At 35.6% G+C, this 21,622-nt stretch overlaps 1 protein-coding gene and 1 non-coding gene across 36 annotated transcripts in view; both read left to right on the top strand.

The window, feature by feature from the left end:
• The window catches only part of TTC3 (tetratricopeptide repeat domain 3), a 118,322-nt gene that overhangs the window by 50,045 nt on the left and 46,655 nt on the right, over positions 1-21,622 (top strand). For all 35 annotated transcript variants that reach the window (XM_025987868.2, XM_072740599.1, XM_025987864.2 and 32 more), the window contains 11 exons: positions 2,930-3,064; positions 3,717-3,797; positions 6,268-6,380; positions 8,972-9,092; positions 11,330-11,452; positions 12,226-12,327; positions 13,857-13,949; positions 14,612-14,676; positions 16,285-16,421; positions 18,339-18,665; positions 21,185-21,436. In XM_025987868.2, coding sequence (XP_025843653.2) covers positions 2,930-3,064; positions 3,717-3,797; positions 6,268-6,380; positions 8,972-9,092; positions 11,330-11,452; positions 12,226-12,327; positions 13,857-13,949; positions 14,612-14,676; positions 16,285-16,421; positions 18,339-18,665; positions 21,185-21,436 — 1,549 coding nt within the window. The remainder of the gene's footprint in view (positions 1-2,929; positions 3,065-3,716; positions 3,798-6,267; positions 6,381-8,971; positions 9,093-11,329; positions 11,453-12,225; positions 12,328-13,856; positions 13,950-14,611; positions 14,677-16,284; positions 16,422-18,338; positions 18,666-21,184; positions 21,437-21,622) is intronic.
• Positions 6,977-7,079, top strand: LOC112911386 (U6 spliceosomal RNA). The gene has a single exon (XR_003233368.2). It is a non-coding gene; the product is annotated as a U6 spliceosomal RNA (small nuclear RNA).

Here is a 21,622-nt window from a genome sequence, read left to right as displayed (position 1 = left end):
TGTAGTATTTAGGAAATAATTAAAAAGTATATATTAAGGGGAAAAAGATTACTAGGCAAAGCACAGAGGATTTTTAGGGCAGCAAAAATTCTCTGTATAATATTATTATAGCAGGCATATGTCCTTGAACATTTATCCAAAGCCGTAGAAGTACAACACCAAGAATGTATCCTGTGGTATACTATAGACTTTGAGTGATTGGGATGTGTGCATGTAGTTGATCTTTGGTAAGAAATATACTATTCTGGGTTAAAGAAAATGTGTACACACACACATACACACTGGAGTATTACTTAGCCATAAAAGAATAAAATATTGCCATTCTTGACAACATGGATGGACCTAGGGAGTATTTCACTAGGTGAAATAACTTAGAGAAAGACAAATACCATCTGATTTTACTAATATGTGAAATTTGAAAAACAAAACAAAAATGAACACACACACACACAGTCTCAAATATAGAGAACACACTGGTGTTTGCCAGACGGCAGAGGATGAGAGAATGGGTGAAATATGTGACAGGGATTGGGAAGACTTCCAGTTATGAAATAAATAACCATGGGGTGAAAAGTACAGCATAGAGAATATAGTGATTAACACTGCAATAACTCTGGATGGTGACAGATGGTAACTACACTTATTGTGGTGAGCACTGTATAGTGTTCAGCAGTGTCTAATCACTAAGTTGTATACCTGGAATTAATATAACATTGTATGTTAATGATGCTTCAATAAAAAGTTACATATACTGTTCTGATGAGTGATATAGTGGGGTTTGCATGGAAGGAGGCAATGAGTTTATGGATATTTCTGTACCTCCTTTTCAATTTTGTTGTAAACCTAAAACTAAGAGAAAAACTCTTCTAAAAATTGCAATGGATACAGCTAAAAGATTACTTTGAAGGAAGTTTATCAAGCTAAATATGTGTAGTAAAAGAACAAAACCTTTTAAATTAATGAAGTATTTATCCTAGGAACTAGAAAAAAAAGAAAAATAGCAAATAAACCCAAAGAAAGTAGAAGGAAGGAAATAATAAAGATCAAAGTAGAAAATGATGAACTAGAAACAAACATAAAAGAAAGAATCCACAGAGCTAACAGTTGATTCTTTGCCATTATAAATAAAATTTATATGCTGGTGTTGTAACTTAATAAGAAAGAAGACATAAAACAATTTCAAGAGTGAACCAGGATGCATTTCTGAAGATTCTTGAATATTACAAATACATCAAAATACTATTATTATGAATGATACCATACCAAGAAATTTCAAAGTGTAAAAAAATGAAATGGATGAATTCCTAGAAAAACCCAACTTCTAAAAACTGATTCAAGAAGAAATAGAAACCTTGATGAAATCCAGAATCTACAGAACCATGACTGATCTCTGTTCTAGTCATTGAACATTTGTAGACTATGTAGTACTAAGTGAAAGATTGTCTTTTTTTGGGTAAACATGATTCATAGTCTGCTTTGAAAAACTCATCCTTTATGTAAATACAATTTTCTTTCTTCTAAGGTAGAATATTGGATTTAAATTTAACTCCAAAAAATGTATATTAACCTAGACTACAATACTTATTTTAATATGGAGGTCATTTTAAAATTCGTCTAACTATTTAGGTACATGTGACAATCTTACAGAGGACAGTAGGAATGAAGCATGTTTCAAGCAGTTTATGAAAACATATTTCTTTTTTTTTTTTTTTAAGATTTTATGTATTTATTCATGACAGACACAGAGAGAGAGAGGCAGAGACACAGGCAGAGGGAGAAGCAGGGTCCATGCAGGGAGCCTGACGTGGGACTCGATCCCGGGTCTCCAGGATCAGGCCCTGGGCTGAAGGTGGCAGTAAACTGCTGAGCCACCCAGGCTGCCCTGAAAACATATTTCTAATCCATTTCATAAAAGCATCTTTAGAATTTCTGACAGTTGGAGATTTTTTTTAAGATTGTATTTGTTTATTCACAAGAGACACAGAGAAAGAGGCAGAGACCTAGGCAGAAAGAGAAGCAGGCTCCCTCTGGGGGAGCCTGATGCGGGACTTGATCCTAGGACCCCAGGATTGTGACCTGAGCCAAAAGCAGACACTCAACCACTGAGCCACCCAAGTGTCTCTGATTTTGTTTTTATTTTTTATGCTTTTCCCTTTGCATTTAACCTCATAGTATCTCTCCTGATACTTTTATTGTGTTCGGGTACATGTTGTGCAGAAGTAGAGCCAAAGATTAAAATACGCATTTCTTGCTGAGAATTAAGGTTTGTTCCAGAGCATGAGGGCAGATGTTAAAATCTGATAGTGATCAGTAAATTGGTTGCTTGTTCTTACTTGTCTAAGTCTAGTCAGCCAGATAGTTATTTCAATGGTAGCTGGTGTTTTCTGTGCTGTTAAAACTTCTAAATGCTGTCTGTTCAATGAAAAGTGAGCAAGGCTTAGAACCATGTAGTGTAAAATGAACTACCCTTTCTTGTTATGAGTAGCAGTAGGAGTGTTGGCAATAAGATGGTGAAGCAGTACCTTTCGATTTTCACTATAAAGGTGCCATGTATGGGCAGCCCGGGTGGCTCAGCGGTTTGACGTCGCATTCGGCCCAGGGTGTGGTCCTGGAGACCCAGGATCGAGTCCCACGTCGGGCTCCCTGCATGGAGCCTGCTTCTCCCTCTGCCTGTGTCTTTGCCTCTCTTTCTCTCTCTCTCTCTCTCTCTCTCTCTCTGTCTCTCATGGATAAATAAATAAAGTTAAAAAAAAAAAGGTGCCATGTAGAGAAAGGAGTATAATGCAAAAAGGCAGCTTTGGATATTTATTGACATATTTTATGATCAGTTATAAAATAAAACTGCCCTAAGATGAACTTTGGCATCTTAAGTTTTAGGCTAAACACATACAGCTCTGGATTACTTAATACAATTTTTTTTTTATTGCAGGATTTTGCTAATATAATGAAAATGCTGAGAAGCTTAATCCAGGATGGTTACACGGCTTTGTTGGAGCAGCGTTGCCGCAGTGCTGCACAGGCCTTCACAGAATTGCTCAATGGTTTAGATCCTCAAAAAATAAAGGTAAAATTGCCTTGCAGCTTGTTTATCAATGCATATACATTTCAGGTGAATGTAGAAGAGAACCAAGGCTTTAACTTCATTGTATGAACATACCTTAGTCCTACCTCAGATTGGCTGTATCTGCTCCAGGTTGTGAGAAGCTGTAATGCTCTGTCTGATTCAGCCCTTATGGTTTCACTTAGTATATTACCCAGGTTTAGACTCTCCTTCTCTACTTGGTGTTCATTAGAATACTTAGCTTCTCCTACAAAAGTACTGAACCAAGGTTTTGGACTTGCGTTAGTTCCATCTTTTCATCCAGAAAGAATTAGATAGATATATAATTTATGCTAGATTGTAAGAGAGCAAATGTCTTAATCCATCACTAGTACCTACTTAAAATGAAAAGAAAATGACTCAGTTATTCTGATCTGCTGTGAACCACACCTTCAAGGAACTGAGACAATGTTTCTGTGTTTTAAATACATGATTTCATTATAACTATAGCTTTGCAAAATATATTTTCTAATTCTGTTTGGCCTTTGTTTCAGTCATAGTGATTAGAGAGATTTCGTTACATTTTTTTTTTCTCCTGTTGTGGCTAACAAGTTAGTATGATGTAAATTGGGCAAAATTATGTTCACATTTTTAACTGGACCATTTTTATTGACAGCAATTGAACCTGGCCATGATTAACTATGTCTTAGTAGTCTACGGACTTGCTATTTCTCTCCTTGGAATAGGACAGCCTGAGGTAAGATTTATAAGAGAGATAGATAATAAATAGTTAAAATGTGCCATTAATTTTAGAAGATACGTAAAAAAATTTTGCCACTTTGGCTTAATTCTTTTTGTGTATTTTCTTGATAATTTCTTCTGAAGTACCTGTTTAATTTGTGGTGTTTTTATTGAAAAGAAAATGTAGTTGGTGATCCTATTAGAAAAAAGGTGTGTCAGATGACCAGTAGGAATCTTTTTACTTGTATAAAAAGTAAAAGGCCTATTGTAGCATCATAGATTTAAGAAAATAGGTTGAGTGAAAAAGACAAGTTGCAGAACATAATAAATGTTATGATAACACTATGTGCAATTTGGAAAACATATGGAACAATAGCATACATTGTTTATAACTATCTCTGCCTCTTTTTTTTTAAGATTTATTTATTTATTCATGAGACACACAGAGGTAGAGACATAGGCAGAGGGAGAAACAGGGTCCCTGTGGGAGCCCAATTTCGACACTTGATCCTGAGACCTCAGGATCACGACCTGAGCCGGAGGCAGATGCTCAACCACTGAGTTACCCAGGCATCCCTTATCTCTGCCTCTTGTAAAGGTGACAAAAAAACAGGCTAGCCCAACATCAAGTTTAAGATAACGGTTGCGTTTAGTGATGGAAGGAATGGGCCTGGGGAGATAAGAAAGGAGACTTCAACTTTGTGTTAAGATCTGTTAGTTCTAGGTGCTAAGTGTTTTGGTATTTTATTATCTTCTGAAGTGCAGGCTTCCCACAACCACAATCAGTGTATAGGTGTGAGCACACATGGTTTCCATTACTCATGATTCTTTGGGCTCTCCTGGAAAGTGAGCTTATCTGCACTGCACAGTATTATACAGTTGACCCTTGAACAATACGAGTTTGAATTGCATGGGTCCACTTACTTATACATGGAATTTTTTTTTTTTTAAAAAAACATAGTACAGTACTGTGAATGTATTTTCTCTTTATGATTTTCTTTTCTCTTGCTTTACTATAAGGATACAGTATATACCACATATATAAAATATGTGTTAATCCACTCTGTTATTGATAAGGCTTCCAGTCAAGTAGGTTATTAGTAGTAAAGTTTTTGGAGAATCAAGAGTTATACCAGTATTTTTAGTTGCATGACCCCTGCATTGTTCAAGAGTCAGCTGTACTTTGCTTTCTATGGTTTTCTTTTAGTTTTTAATAAAAGTTAAAATTGCTCTAGAATTACCTCAGGTATAATATATCCTTTCTGCCAACTAGGGCTCAAGTGTCCTTGAGGAAATGAAGATGTAACCATAACTGTTACCTAATAAGGATCCAGTCATCTGTTAGGTTCTACTCTCAGTGTGGTCCACAGTGTCTGAGGTTCATTTTCCTTGTTATATGTTTCTTTCCTCGTTCTTGCTGTGACAGATGAATGTCTTCCATTTGTTGGAAACAGAACTTCATGATCTCAATTCTTCTATTCTTGGCGGAGTGATAAGAAATGTCTTATCATACTTTGCTTTATCAAAATAGAAGAAATAGAGATCCCTGGGTGACTCAGCAGTTGAGCGCCTGCCTTTGGCCCAGGGTGCAATCCTGGAGTCCTGGGATCGAGTCCCACATGGGGCTTCCTGCGTGAAGCCTGCTTCTCTCTCTGCCTGTGTCTCTGCCTCTCTCTCTGTGTGTCTCTCATTGATAAATAAATAAAATCTTAAAAAAAAATAGAAGAAATAGTTCACTAAATTTTTTATTTACTTTGAATTACTGAGACTGATTAAAAAAAAAAAAACAGATATGATAGAACTTGGACATTTAAAAGAATGTCATCATTCAGAGTAGCCCCAGAAGTAAGCAATGTATTTGCTCCACTACAGCTCTTGCTTAAAACATTTTTTGAATGCTCCCTTTGGAACTGGCCTCAAAGCTTCTTAGAAACTCCCATTTTGTAGTGATACATCTTTTTTCACCCACAGTGGGGTTTCCAGGATTGCCTTGAGCTAAGTGTCTTTGGATTTTTTTCCAAAACCATTCATTCAAAGTGTGCAGAAGTTTCCACTGTCGAGAATATTCAAAAGAATGTACTCTAAGCTATGAAAAGCTTTCGTTAAAGCAGTAGTAAGGATACATGTCATGGTGTGTATATGTCTAGTCAGTCTTCTACTATGAATTCACACCTTTTAGTGTTAATGAGCACATACCAGGCCCTCTCTGTGTATTAGTAAATGTTCGTGTGGTTTGTTGTCTTATGTGTTCCATGCCAACTTTTCATTCTCAAGCCAGATCACTTTGGTTGTGTCTCTGTATATCCTGTTGTCAAAATTTGTATATTTGCTATGAAAATAAAATGCAGAAGGTTTAATTTTGCCATAGAAATATTTGGATATACAGTTGTTTGTAATATTACACAAAAAAAACCAGCCTTCAGATAAAATCTGTTCTAGTGTTTTTTTTGTAGTTTAAGTGATCATTATTTTTATTGCTACTGAAGGAATTATCTGAAGCTGAAAACCAGTTTAAGAGGATGATTGAACACTACCCCAATGAGGGACTTGATTGTTTGGCCTACTGTGGAATTGGAAAAGTATATTTGAAAAAGAACAGGTTAGTAGAATCTGTACTCTTTTACACTCAGGGTGGAAAATTCATTAAAGTCTAATGTTGTGGAGATCCCTTTTCTGGAATTACATTGTTATCTTCTCTGTGGGATACTATTATTTCCATGTTTGCTTGGAGGCCAGCATTTCTAAATCAATATTAATTATTAAAATAAGGCCAATCAGTTCAGCTCCTAGTACTTCCTTATTTTGAATCTTATAAGAAAGTTAGGAATAAGGTGATTTGACACAAAGCATTTTGTATTTTTTCTGTTAGTATATGTCACTTATAAATGGTGACTGAATGGACATAAATTACCGCTTTACAAGTCTGATTGTATAATGTTTTTGGTTACCAAAATACTTATTTCCCCCCAAAACCTATATGAAGATGGTTTTAATATGAGATACATATCTGTTCAGAGACACCATGAATTAGAAATAAAAATCTCTTCTTTGAACTACTTCTGTAGTTGGTATTCTTACTCGAAGTTTAGAATGTGGTTGTTCTGCAGATGTTTCATATCTTATCTTCCCAGTTTCTGTATGACCCTTTGGGGATAGGGTTATACATTGAACTTTAAAAAAAACCTCCCCTGTTCTGTGCTTGCTTGGGCAGCACATAGACTAAAATTAGAATGATACAGGATTAGCTTGCCCCTTGTGCAAGGATTACGCACAAATTTGTGAAGCAGTCCATATTTTTGGCATGATAAAACAGTATCATTAACTGTAAAACAGTAGTGATAAAAAGAAAACCAAAAATCTCCCTCTTCCTGTACTTACACCCAATATAGTGGTAGATGTGGGAGATTACTTTATAAAGAAATAATTGTTGACTAATTGACTATCATTTTATAGCTTTTAATTCTTGAATTTTCATCTGTCCTTTTAGAGAAAAAATTTTTTAAGATTTTTTTTTAATTTTTATTTTTAAATAATCTCTATACCCAACATGGGTCTTAAACTTATGACCCTGAGATCAAGAGTTGCATGGTTTTCTGACTGAGCCAGCTAGGTGTTCCTAAGGAAAATGTTATCAGACCTTTGGGAACCCAGTGTTGGAATGTGCTAGAACTTCTTTATAGATTTTTTAGTGATTAAAGAAAGTTCTTTTACTTCCTGAAGTTACTGTGTGACCAGGCTGAATTATATTTAGAATTAGATAGAGGGAGCGGTAATGAGGATTTAGCAATCATCTGTATAGTAATAACAAATGAATTTAATTTCAAGCTTAACATAACTTGTTTAAGATATACATTTTTTTAAAAGATTTGTTTATTTATGATGGGGGGTGCGGGGCAAGGCACAGGAGGAGGGAGAAGCAGGCTCCATGCTGGGAGCCCTACGCAGGACTCAATCCCCGGACTCCAGGATTGCGCCCTGGGCCAAAGGCAGGCGCTAAACCGCCGAGCCACCCAGGGATACCCCAAGATATACATTTTTAATGTAGTGGTCACATGTAATTATTCATAAAATCTAGGGATGTATCATAAATATGGAACATCATAGGAATTATGGTAGATTAAAAAGTGCCATTTTGAAAGTTTACATTTTAATTTCAAAATAGTATGGTGTAGGGTTCAATGTCTGATAATGGTGGTTTTGGCTGTTGCAATGCACAGTTTCTGGTAAAGGCCTGCTGTTCTCTTAATGATGGTTGGTGGTCTAGCTTTTCGGCAGGTGAGTTTTTCTTATCCATTGGCAAAAAAAGTTCTTAAACTGGGAAATTTTTCAAGATTGGAGAAAGCAGGAAACGTTTCTTCTCTAGTCTGAAGAGAATAAAACAAAGACTTATTTAACTTTATAATCCAGTGTATTAATATTCTTTTGTTGGATTTTAGGAATCTGTTGACATTTTTTAAAAACATAAATCAGAACCAAAACATTTCATGTAGTTAAAACAGTTTACATATCCATTTGTTCTGTTAAAATACTTTACTTCTTTATGGTTGAAGAATTATGTCTAGTATACATGATCTCTTTAGAATTTTTTCAAAAAGATTTTTTTTTTCAGAATGATCTTTACTACAGATCAGATGTCCTAATAAAGTTTTTTTAAAGAGGAATTTATTTATGATTAATTAGTTGAAGTGTGAAAGGTTGTTATTTCTCTATAGGAATCTAATTAGCTTAGTAAATGAAACATAAAAATGGAACAACGAAATTCTTCAATTTTCTGTTGTAATTGTTGGAAACTTTAAGCAATAAATTACAACTTTAAAGGACCAGTATGCACCTACCATAATAAAGTTGGTGGCCAGGCAGATTTGTGTTTAATTTATATTATTTTTATAGCAAACAGTGATTAATGCCTTCTTTTTTCTTTAAGTTTTTGTTTTAATTACAGTTAGTTAATGTACACTGTTATATTAGTTTCAGGTGTGCAGTATAGTGATTCAACATGCCTTTGTTTTTTTAAAGAAACTACAGGTTCCATAGAATATTTCTGTACAAAAAAAAAAAAGAATATTTCTGTACAGTGATTTATCACATGTACTCTTACTAGTAAATTTGAAATTTCTGTAACTTTATTGTGGGGAATTAAAATTCTTATCATAGCTTTAATACCTTCTTTCTTCATAATTATAACTTTAGATTTCTAGAAGCTCTTAATCATTTTGAGAAAGCAAGAACCTTGATTTGTCGTCTTCCTGGAGTGTTAACTTGGCCCACAAGTAATGTGATTATTGAAGAGACTCAGCCGGGGAAAATAAAGGTAACGATTTATTTCTGCAGAGAGCTTCTTATTAAATATAAAAGCCCATCTGCACTGATGACTCAGGTATCAGAAGATAAAGAGGTAGGGGCACTCCAGCCTCAGCATCCCCACGTGTGTTTCCCCTTTAAAGACAAGTGAGAATCATTAACATTTGTTAAATATTTCCTGTGTGTCAGTCACACAGCTTCCATTTATCATACTTTTAATCTTTACAGCATCCTACAGGATGATTACTATGATTATTCTCATTTTACTGAAGAGGAAGATTAAGTTAGAGAGGTTAAGTGATGAGCTCAAGGTTAAACGGCTAGAAGTAGTGGAGGTGAAAATTGAATCTAGGCATTCTGACTTCACAGCATGCCTTATTAAGCAGTATGATTTACTGGTTATACTTAGAGAAAGGTATAGCATTATTGTTTCATCATAGTGACTATAATTATTAAGGTGGCACTTGAAGACTGGAACATATAAATTTGGTCTCATATCCAGAGACATAGGGTGCTTTGCTAATTCTAGAAAAACTAAATTATGTGTGGATTGACTAGAATAGGCCTTTACTTTTGGAAAACCCTGGCATGTATACAGAACTTGCTTTTGGCTAAAGCTTTTAAAAGCACTGGTGTCAACTCTTAAAACTCAATAATAAAAAGACAATTTAATTACAAGTAGCCATTATACTAGAATTAGAAAAATAAAAAAATAAATGAAAAAGTAGCCAAAGGATCTGAATAGACATACCTTTCAAGAATTTCTACAAATAGCCAATAAGCATATGAAAGATGTTCAACAACATTAGCTATCAGAGAAATGCAAGTTAAAACCATAATGAGATACTACTTCACACACTAGATTGGCTATACTCAAGAAGGAAGATAATCAGAAGTGTTGATAAGATGTGGAGAAATCAAAACCCCATATGTTGGTGTTGGACATGTAAAATGGTCTGGCAGCCCCTCAGTAGGTTAAAGATGTAGTTACCATATGACCCAGCAGTTTCATTCCTAGACTTACACAGAGAAAGGAAAATGTTCTCACAAAACAGTGCATGTGAATGTTTATACCAACATTATCCATAACAGGTAAAAAGTGGGAACAGCTCACATGTCCAAGTAACTGATGAATGGTTAAATAAAACTATTCATAAGACCATACAGTGGCCTATCCATACAATTGAATATTATTTGCCCATAAAGAGTAATGAAATGCTGACAAGTACTACAGCATGGATGAACCTTGAAAACATGCTAAAAGAAGCCAGATACAAAAGGCCACATATATGATTGTATTTATCTAAAATTTCCAGAAAAGGCAAATTTATATGTAGAGAAAAATAGATTAGTGGTTTTGAGGGGCTTGGGGATTGGGAGGAAATGAGTTTTTTTTGGGCGATAAAACTGTTCTAAGTTGGGACTGAGGCACTGGTTGTATAATATTGTGAATAGACTGAAAGCCACTAAACTATATACATTTTAAATGTGTGGATTGAGTGGTATGTGAATTATATCTCAACAAAATTATTTTCGAAAAAATCACTGCATGTTCTCTTTATAGTAGATTGGGATGGAGACAGAGGAGCTCTTGATAACAAAAGCCAGCACTGGAAGCATGGCACGAGTGTCTTGGGGGCTTCAGTAGTAGTGGGATAATTCTCCAGGGAATGTACAAGATGCGTGAAGGTGGTAGGATCCCAGGTGAAGTGACATAGGGAAGGAGGAGAAGAGTAAATTCCTAATAGTTATGCTACCTCATTTAACTCTCTCTGAGTGCCTAAAGGACACTTCTAAGATTGACACCTTATGAAATGAGGCTTGATGATAATAACATGGGATAAGATTTTGATTCTGACTCTGAAATTCTGAAACTTTTTTGTTCAGTCTTTTTTTTCTGACTTTATCTCTGGATAGGCCTCTGTATCAACCTTTTTTTGAGAGAGAGAGAGAGAATCTCAAGCAGGCTTTGTGCCCAGTGCAGAGCCCAATGTAGGGCTTAATCTCATGACCCTGAGATCATGACCTGAGCCAAAATCAAGAGTCAGGCACTTAACCAGCTGAACCACCCAGGTGCCCCATGTATCAGCCTCCTTCTAAAAAGAAATTATATGTAGTTTATTCTTCACTAAAAAAACATTTAATCATTCCTATGCTGAAAATATTTTGATGGCAAGAAGTTATTGAAATCATAAGCATTTTTATTGACAAATTAATGTTGTAATGCTGTTTTTTTTTTTTGTTTAGATGCTGTTAGAGAAATTTATTGAAGAATGCAGGTTCCCTCCAGTGCCAGATGCCATTTGTTGCTATCAGAAGTGTCGTGGATATTCCAAAATCCAGATATATATAACTGATCCAGACTTTAAGGTACATAATGAATGTACAGTAGGACAGTAACTTGCAGAATTGTGCCTTAAAGTGGATTCAGAACAAATTCTCTAATTGGAGATACCCAAGTTTTCTGCTGTCAGGAGTTTGATGTCCTCTTGTCTGTCATATCCCCTGGACTTCTGTAGGTCTGCATCATCTCACGTGGGGACCCAGAGTCACTAAACACTGAGGACAGGGACAGTATGACCTAAGATGTCAGGCTAGCTAATTCTGTTTCCCCTTTCTAGCCACTGTTTATATAACTTCCCTATTTCTTAGAGGCACAGGAAAGAAAATGAGATTGTTATCTCTGTTATCTCTGATTGGTTGCAATTCTAATTTTTTGTAAAATTTGAGACCAGAAATATAAAGGCTGTTTTGACTATTGAATTAGCTTCTGGGAACCTAAGTCTAACACCAGGTCTGCCATTTAATTGAGTTACTGGGCCTTACTTTATTCAAGAAGACGGTAACTGTCTACTCTCCCTGGTTAGTAGATCAGATGAATAATGTCTATAAAATATTTAATATTGTAAAGGATAATGCAGCTGTATACTATGGAAATAAGCATGTCAGTCAAGTTCTCTGTCTCTAGCATTTAGGGGTATAGAAGGATTGTACTTAGAGAGTGTGATATCATCTAGTTACATTTGCCAGGTGAATGCCGACAGTTCTCTCTTGATCTTAATATGTGTGTTGTGATTGTGAAAGACATTATGTATGTGTAGATACCTTTAAATATTTATTAAACATTGCTTTAAACCCCCTAGGGTTTTATACGAATCAGCTGCTGCCAGTACTGTAAAATAGAATTTCACATGAACTGTTGGAAAAAGTTGAAAACAACAACTTTTAATGATAAAATTGACAAGGTAAGTTCACAAAATAGTCTGAATTTTGTAGTATTCTTATTGTGTGCTGATTTTTTTTTCCTTGATCTTTAATTTTAAAAGTTTTAAGTAAATATAAATTCGTTTCTGTGCATTCTAAGCATAACTAAAATGTTTTAAATTAAAACTTTAATGATAAAGTAGAAAATCAGTTCTTGTTTTTATTTTATATTGGCATAGGGCAGTAACCATAGAGGCCTTTAATAAATTGTTTAACCAGTTTTTACATTGGGAATCTTACGATCAAAAATAAAAGTTTAATTTTTTGTAAAGATTTTATTTATTTATTCATGAGAGAGACAGAGTTTGAAGCAGAGACATAGGCAGAAGGAGAAGCAGACTCCCTTCAGGTACCCTGATGTGGGACTTAATCCCAGGATCCTGGATCATGATCTGAGCCAAAGGCAGACACTCAACCACTGAGCCACCCAGGTGCCCCCCAAATAAAAGTTTAAATGTCTGATGTTAATGTTCTGATGTAGAATTGGGGTCTCAAATTTTTTATTTTCTACCAAATTTGATGAAATAATTTGTACTAAAAAGTAAGTTAAATTTAGTACTGCCACTTCTCATTGTGGTTTTCCTTAATTAGTAAGGTAATAACGTTAATTACCACTAGCTAGATCTACTTTGAGAGAAAGCTCAACTTGATAATCTTACTTGCATTCATTTGTTTCTCATTACTATAAGCTATGAACTTAAAAACATTTTTTTGTACACTGCTTAGCCTCATATAAGCCCCTATTCTTGTGTGGAAAAAAGAGTAATGTGCTAGTGTTAGATGTTTGTTAGCCAGAGGAATTATTTAAGGTTGGTAGAAATAGATTCTCATATTTTATGCATTTTCACATAGTTAACTAAAGGTACAATGATATGACCAAGGAATTGTTGCCATTGAGTCAGTCACTTTTGCTATGTCTTACATTAACTCAGTTTCTCTAGTTACTTTACACATGCTCCCATAGTGGTTTTAACCATTCTTGTGGGTTGAAATACTCTCTGTAAATTAGTCAGTTTGTACTAGGATATACTGAACTAATACACAACTCAAGTATCTCGTGATTTATAATAAGAAAAGTTCATTTCTTGCTTACGTTGATTGTCCTAGAGGTCTGCAGCTGTGGGCCAGGGTTGGGCCATAGCAGCACTAGTCTGTGTAGCTGTATTCTTTGTTTCTGAATTGAGGCTAAAGAGTGACTGGAACATGTTCTTGTGGCAGAGGGTAAAGAGCAATGGCCAGTCCATTCAGTTTTCTTAAAGCTTTTGCATGGACACAGTTTACATTATGTCCGCTCACTCTGCATTGACCTAAGCAAGTCACTTGGTCAGCCTTACAGCTGGAAGTATATTCTACAAGGGAGGCTCCGAAAGTCAGAAGACAAGGAGCAGGAACTTTTAGTGCCTCCATAAAGAAGGTTTTAGATGTATTTTAACTGTTACTGATGGTTAAAACAGTATACATTATATAGATTTATTCTGAGATATAGCACTTGTTTTTTTTAATCAAATAGGATTTTCTACAAGGAATTTGTCTTACCCCTGACTGTGAAGGAATCATTTCTAAGATTATCATTTTCAGCAGTGGTGGTCAAGTTAAATGTGAAGTAAGTATTGAATAGAGGGAAAATATTACCAAATTGTTAACCAAAATGTTTGTTACTTTTAAGTATGATTTAAATGGGTAGAAGTTTTATAATTTGGATCTTGTGTTTTCCAGGAAAAAAAGTTACTTAAGAAAATATAGAATGTCAGAATGTATCTTTGCAATGAAGGATTCTCACATTCTTTTACTTCATAAAAGGGGAGACTTTTTACATTTTAGTTTTACTGTTTGTACTCTTTTTTATAATCTTGTTTTCTTAATCCCCAGTAAACTTTTGGGTATTAATGAGGGTGAAATTCCTAGGGAAGGGGAAGACAGTTTTGAAGGATTACTTTTCACTTTACTATATGGGATGTGAGGAGTGGGTTGTTCTAATGGTATTTGTAGTTTATTCGATCTGCTTACTCTTAGGGTTTTTGTTTTGTTTTGTTTTGTTTGTTTTTTTGTTTTGAGCTTCCTAAAGTGTGTCTATTCTTGTTCCTCTTTTTAGTAAATTGCTTTGCTAAAATTTTCTGAGCTTTTGTCTGGGTCAGAACATCATCTCTGTTCTCTATCAAATTGGACCTTGACTCTATGTGCTTCTGACTGCTTGTTACTTGTGGTTTTGTGCTTTATGTCATGGGAGTATGAGACAAATTTTGGATGTCTTTGTTTTATTTAAAGTTTGAACACAAGGTCATAAAAGAAAAGGTTCCTCCAAGACCTATTCTGAAACAGAAATGTTCTAGGTAAGATTTTTAACAATCAATCAGTAGTTTAATGATGTCTATTCCTGGAATATAATTCAATTAAATGCAGATTTCTGAATTATGCTTTTTTAAAATTGGCTGTATACACATATCCAAATAAGTGATGTTTAAGTGAATTTTACGGGTATTTAAAACTTAAAGAGAACTAACCTAGAATGTTAAATACTACTAAAAGCTTGAATAAGAAGCATTATTTGGTGGTTGAATTTTTAGTAAAATTATGACACTTGATGCTATGAAGTGACATGTTTGATTAATAGCTTTGGCATTTATTTATTTATTTATTTATTTATAAAAGATTTTATTTATTCATAGAGAGAGCGAGCGAGACAGAGTCACAGGCAGGCTCCATGCAGGGAGCCCGACGTGGGTCTCGATCCCGGGTTTCCAGGATCACACCCCAGGCTGCAGGCGGTGCTAAACCACTGCACCACTGGGGCTGCCCAATAGCTTTGGCTTTTTTTTTTTAAGATTTTATTTATTTATTCATAAGAGACACAGAGAGAGAGAGAGAGAGAGGCAGAGACACAGGCAGAGGGAGAAGCAGGCTCCATGCAGGGAGCCCGACACGGGACTTGATCCCAGGTCTCCAGGATCACAACCTGGGCTGAAGGCAGAACTAAACCCGGGCTGCCCAGCTTTGGCATTTAGATAAAATTTATCTATTTAGCTCTCAGCTGTTTAAACTTTAATTCAAAAAGCATTTTTCTTTTTTCTTTTTTCTCTCTCTTCAGATATTTTTGAACCAATGACTATTTCTCACCCCGAAAAACTCAATATACTGTCAAAATTATTCACTTTTATATATTATTGTTTAGGTCAAATAATCCCAATCCTTTTTTTCTTCTTCTTCTTCTTTTAAAAAATGTTTTAAAGATCTTTATTTATTCACGAGAGACACAGAGAGAGAGAGGCAGAGACACAGGTGGAGGGAGAAGCAGACTCCACGCAGGGAGCCCGATGTGGGACTTGATCCCAGGTCCCCAGGATCATGCCCTGGGCCGCAGGCAGGTGCTAAACTGCTGAGCCACCCAGGCTGCCTCTCTTCTTTTTGGTTCTGCTTCTTGTCCTCTATTCTAAGAAGTGATTTTTTTCATCATTTGTGACCAAGAAAAAAACAAGAAAAGATGAGCAGAATTTTTTGTTGAAGAGAATTTACTGTAAACCATATCATCCAAATTCCAGTGTTGTGGGCCATTATTGAGATGTGAAAATAATATTTTACGGTGGGATCTTTCTTTGAAATGAGTGTACATATGTATTATGTTGCAGGATAATTTTTACTATTTTTATTTACCCTAAGCAGTAACTTACATACATGGAAATAATATTTGTACAATATGTGTGTGCCACCCTTGATTTATAAGTTAGTCATTGAGTTCTTGCTTTCATGAAATAAGTATCCTAATTTTACTGAACATGTATCAACAGTTTTGATATTAAAGAGAAGATGCAGACCAAGTTCTAAATTAAAAGGGAAACTTTCTAGTTTACTACTTAAAGAATGGTTTCTGTAATAGGCAAAAGAAGGTAGTTAATTGAGTTTATGACAAAGGTGGATTATCACTAATTGTAAATGCTTATCAGCCTAGAGAAGCTAAGACTGAAAGAAGACAAAAAATTGAAGAGAAAGATCCAAAAAAAAGAAGCAAAAAAATTAGCACAAGAAAGAATGGAAGAGGACCTAAGGGAAAGTAATCCACCCAAAACTGAAGAGCAGAAAGGTATGTGGAAGTTAAAGGCACAATGAGAGTAATATATTCTAGCCTAAAAGTATAAACATAAATACCTCTCTTACTGGATATTGTGTTGTTACTGAATTGAAGTTTAGATTTCAATTAGTATTTTAGTACCATCACTTTTTTGTGTTGCTCTGAGATGGGGAAAAATTGGTGTTAAGAGCATCAAGTTTGGAAGCAGTGTGTACACAGGGATTCAGAATCCCAGTGCACAAATGATAGCAGTTGCACTAACTTGGAGCGAACTCTCCGTCAGTTTGTTTATCACAGAAGTGAAGGTGGAAATAATAGCTGACATGCATATTGTGTATTTGATAGTGCTCTATGAACTCCATTGTGCAGATTTAGGTTCTAAGACATTGAACGTGAGTTAGCTCCTAATTATCTGATAAAGTCCTGCATTCAGATATAGTCCTTCATTCAGTCCTGCACACAGTTCATAAAGAAGCTCTAGAGATTACATAGCCCAGCCTTCTGTTTTATGTTCATCTTGTCATTATTCCCCGAACACCCTGGGTATGTGATTATACTGTTCCTGTGAGTATATTTACTTTCAGGTTTTTTTCTTAAGGTCTTTTTTTTTTTTTTTTTTTTAAGGACATAACATTTTATGAGTTTCAGGTGTACACTGTGATGTATATATTGCATATTCGTATATATTGTAAAATAATCACCATAGTAAGTCCAATTAACATCTATCACAATACGTAGTTACAGAATTTTTTTTAAGATTGTATTTATTCATGAGAGACAAAGAGAGAAGACAGAGACATAGGCAGAAGGAGAAGCAGGCTCCTCACAGGGAGCCTTATGTGGGACGTGATCCCGGGATCACGCCATGTGCTGAAGGCAGACGCTCAACCACTGAGTGACTCAGGCACCCCCCAGATTTTTTTTTTCTTATGACAAGAACTTTGAAGATCCACTCTTTTAGCTACTTACAAATTTGTAATATAGTATTATTTTTTAAGGTAAACTCCACACCCAGCATGGAGCTCAATGCAGGGCTTGAACTCATGACCCTGAGATCAAGACCTGAGCTGAGATTAAGAGTCGGACACTTGACCCAACCAACTGAGCCACCCAGGAGCCCCACAATGTAGTATTATTAGCTGTAGTCACCATGCTGTGCATTACATCTCCAGGACTGGTTTTAGTTTTCAGTTGAAGGAAATTATTCTTTTTTATTTTCTACTGTGATGGCTGTTCCCAAAATGAAATACTTCCTCTTGTTTTTATTTTTTACTTAGTATTCCATTAGTGTTTCACAAATAAGTCACAATTATCTTTCCTACTATAGAAGTCTCTGGTGAATGTTTGTGTTTTAACTTTGCATGCTTCTTGTTTGTGTTTTAACTTTGCATTTAGAAGCTAAATGGCCATCTATTAGGGAGATGCCTGGGTTGGAAAGATAAACTTCGGAGAAATTTTCCAGTTTGGAATCAACACCATGTTTGGTTTAGGATCCAACAATTAGATAAATAACATAACAATAACTGCCAAATATTAATTGAATTCATAACTAATAAATGATCCCTTCAACTCCAGAAAAAATGCTTTGCATTCTTATTCTTATTGAATGTGAAGTATAGGTAGTAATGAGGCTGGGTTAGGGTTGTTGAGGAAAGTAACCTTACTTTAAAGGAACTAAGTTTTTAGATATTGCATGAGTGGTACAGAGTGAAGGAGGTAAGATACTTTTGATGTTTGATTTAATGTGAGCTTTGTATCTTGTCAAAGGTATTGTTAAGTATATTCCAAATTTAAAATTTCTTGAGTTTGAGACATTAAGAATCCCTCTGAACAATATTTTATGTTATTATGTAATACCATATTCTTTCTCAGTTTATATCTTTGCAAATTGGTACATTGCTGACTTTAACCATTTTTATTTATCCTTAGAAACTGTAGACAGTGTTCAGAGTTGCCAGTTCCTTGACGACAGAATTCTGCAGTGCATAAAGCAGTACGCTGACAAGATAAAATCTGGTATTCTGAACACTTCCAAGCTTCTCAAAGAATTGCTTTCTTGGAAGGTTTTAAGCACAGAAGACTACACAACCTGTTTTTCTAGCAGAAATTTTCTAAATGAAGCAGTGGACTACGTCATTCGTCACTTGATTCAAGAAAAGAATAGAGTAAAGACTAGGATATTTCTGCATGTTTTGAGCGAACTTAAAGAAGTGGAGCCAAAATTAGCCGCTTGGATCCAGAAACTTAACAGCTTTGGTACGCCACTGAACTCTAGAGCCTATATAACTCAGTAGAAGGGTGGACATTGGCCTCAGATCCCCTTTTTGTTTTTCTATTATCATCGATGATTTTTTAAAGAGTAGGACTACAGAGTTGTATGGTTAAAAATACTGTTTCCTCCCAACTCACAATTTAGGTTATTTTATAGATAGGTTACAGTACACTTTTCAAAAAAGTATAAACATGAAAAAGTTTAGTCATAAAATCTAGTCCTGTAGTTTGCTAAACTATTTGTAAATGTGTAAACTAAGTAAATACAAGGCAGAATCATGAGTAAATAATACCTTCTGGAGGCAGTTGTTTGAGTGCCCTCTGGGATTGTGCAGTTCTGTAGTCAGAATCCTTAGAAAACTTGGAAGAGTGGACGGAACAAACTGCTTAGGATCACTGAAGGCAAATCTGTATCTAAGGACTATGAGGAAAATACTTTGAGGTTGAATCACAAGATTATAGAACTCTGCTACTGTTCCTAATTTTCCTAATGTGGTAGAGGAAGACCCAAGCTGGCTCTTTGCCTAAGGCCATGCAGGGACTAAAAACTGCCACAGATAGAGTTGTTGTCTAACATTAGATTGAGATTTCTCTTGAGTACCTACCAGAGCGCTGTTTATCTTGGTGACCATGGTGGTAACTGGCCTTGGACTAGGTAGATGATTCAGTTGGTAGTTGTGGTACACAAGGCCAGCAGGAGCAATAGTGGAGCAGTCCAAAGAGCGAGCCAGCCAGGCCTCTGAAAGTCTCCCCAACCTGCCGGAATTTTTAGGGACATGGAGCTCTTAGAATTCTGGAATTTGAGAGAATATATTGATAAATTTCTGTCAGTAGAAACCATGTAAGGTGGTAGCAAGCTTGGCATAGTTGATAACTAAGTGTTGCTGCTTTAAGCACAGATCTGCACAGGTTTCTGGTCCCAGAAAACCACTCTTAAGTGCTAAGGTTGTCATCAGGGTCTGTTAAAAATCCAAGTAAATTATTATGTTATTCTTAATTTTAATCTGCTCTGGAAGATAGACTCAGGAGAAGTAGGCTTTCTGGTTATGCTTACCCAGGCAAGAGTGCCTGTCACTGTTCTCTCAGGTAAAGGGTAGCATTTGAGCCTTGTAGCTCACTGATGGATCATTTTGTTATAAATGATATACCTTTCTGATAAAGGTATTCTGGTATTCTTTTAATAAGTATATGCATACTATTTAAAGTTGCAGTTTCTTTTTTTTTTTTTAAGACATTTATTTATTCATGAGAGACACAGGGGTGCGGGGGGAGAGAGAGAGAGGCAGAGACATAGGCGGGGGGAGAAGAAGGCCCTCCACAGGGAGCCTGATGCGGGACTCGATCCTGAATCCCAAGGTCACGACCAGAGCCAAAGGCAGCCATCCCACCTCTGAGCCATCCAGGTGTCCCTAAAATTGCAGTTTCTAGTTAAAGTTTTAAAATGACTTCCGGCATGTTAATTACTAAGGCTGTACTATGTCCCTGGTGTAAAGCTCATATTTATTTATTAAAGGCAAGTAATTTCCAATTCCTGGAATTTTACTTCCTTCTCAATAAAAAAAATCGTCCTATAGGGTCACATCACGTACATATTTAACATGAGACGTCAGTTTATATGAGGGATTGGGGAGAAGAGTATCATTTTAATACTAGAAGTGATCTTTTGCCTTCCCTTCAATGAGCACATTTTTCATGCAACATGACCTCTGCAAGGTAACTGTTTCATCTGGAGGAAACAGCCATCCAGGTTAATTCTGACTCAATAGTCCGCTTCATATGCTGACTGAGAAACCATGACTGGCATAAGAGGCTACTGTACTATATTTGAGGCAGGTGGGAAGATAGACTAGAGATAGTCTTTGCCTTTTGGTGGCTATGTTAGTAAGGGTAGGGGCTCGCCATCCCTTCAGTAGCAGTGGTATGAGGTTGCAGCTACTTCTTTTTCTGGTTTGTTAGAAGTTGGAATAAAAGTGGGAATAGTGACCATCCTGATTTTTGGAGGGGGATAAGGAGCCATTAATGGAGGTGTTGTTTTAAAGGTATTTGGAATCATTTGCATATTATTAATGTTTTGTTACTATGGAATATATGTAGAAAAGCACTAAAATTTTGCTAGTTTGTACTAAGTAGAGTGAAGTAGAGTGAAAATCTTTTTGAATTCGTGAAAAAGTTGTTACATTTTTACAGGAATTTAATGCTTTGCTTTTACTGCCTAAGTCTAATAAAAATGGCTGTAGAAGCTTATAATATATGAGCTATTATATAAGAAGACTTTGGCCCACCTTATTCAACTAATAGATAAGAACTGTTGTAATTAGTCTGTCGATGTTAAATGGTATTCCTAAAATGCAAAATAACTTGAACAAGTTTGTATTCAGGTATGTGTTTTCACTGAAAATGTCAGCAAACTATAACTGAACTGCTTTCAGAGATGTAGGATTGAATGTGATTTTATGCTGAATGATTTTCCTTTTTTCTGATTTGGATTTTGTTTTTATTTACAGGTTTAGATGCCACAGGACCTTTTTTTTCTCGTTATGGAGCCTCTCTTAAGGAGCTTGATTTTAACATCATGACTTTTCTCTGGAATGAGAAATATGGTCATAAACTAGCCTCTATAGAAGGAAAGCAACTTGATTATTTCTGTGAGCCAACATCAGTGAAGGAAGCACGGTGTTTAATATGGCTGCTAGAAGAGCATAGAGACAAGTTCCCAGCGCTACACAATGCTCTAGATGAGTTCTTTGACATAATGGGTGTGTGGGCTGAATTTCAATTTATATTATATCTGGGCTGGGGTGGGGGTACAAATCTGTGAAGGATCTAGCTTATTTAATACTTGACAAAATAGTGGAATTATTATGGTACAGCCAGCTTATTTGGAAAAGTTAGTGATTAAAAATAGTGATTATTTTTTCTTTGATGTTATAAAACGTTTTTAC

This window comes from Vulpes vulpes, chromosome 15 (genome assembly GCF_048418805.1).
Source record: "Vulpes vulpes isolate BD-2025 chromosome 15, VulVul3, whole genome shotgun sequence".
Classification (NCBI taxonomy): Eukaryota; Metazoa; Chordata; class Mammalia; order Carnivora; family Canidae; genus Vulpes; species Vulpes vulpes.
This window is presented reverse-complemented; position numbering and strand designations above follow the sequence as displayed.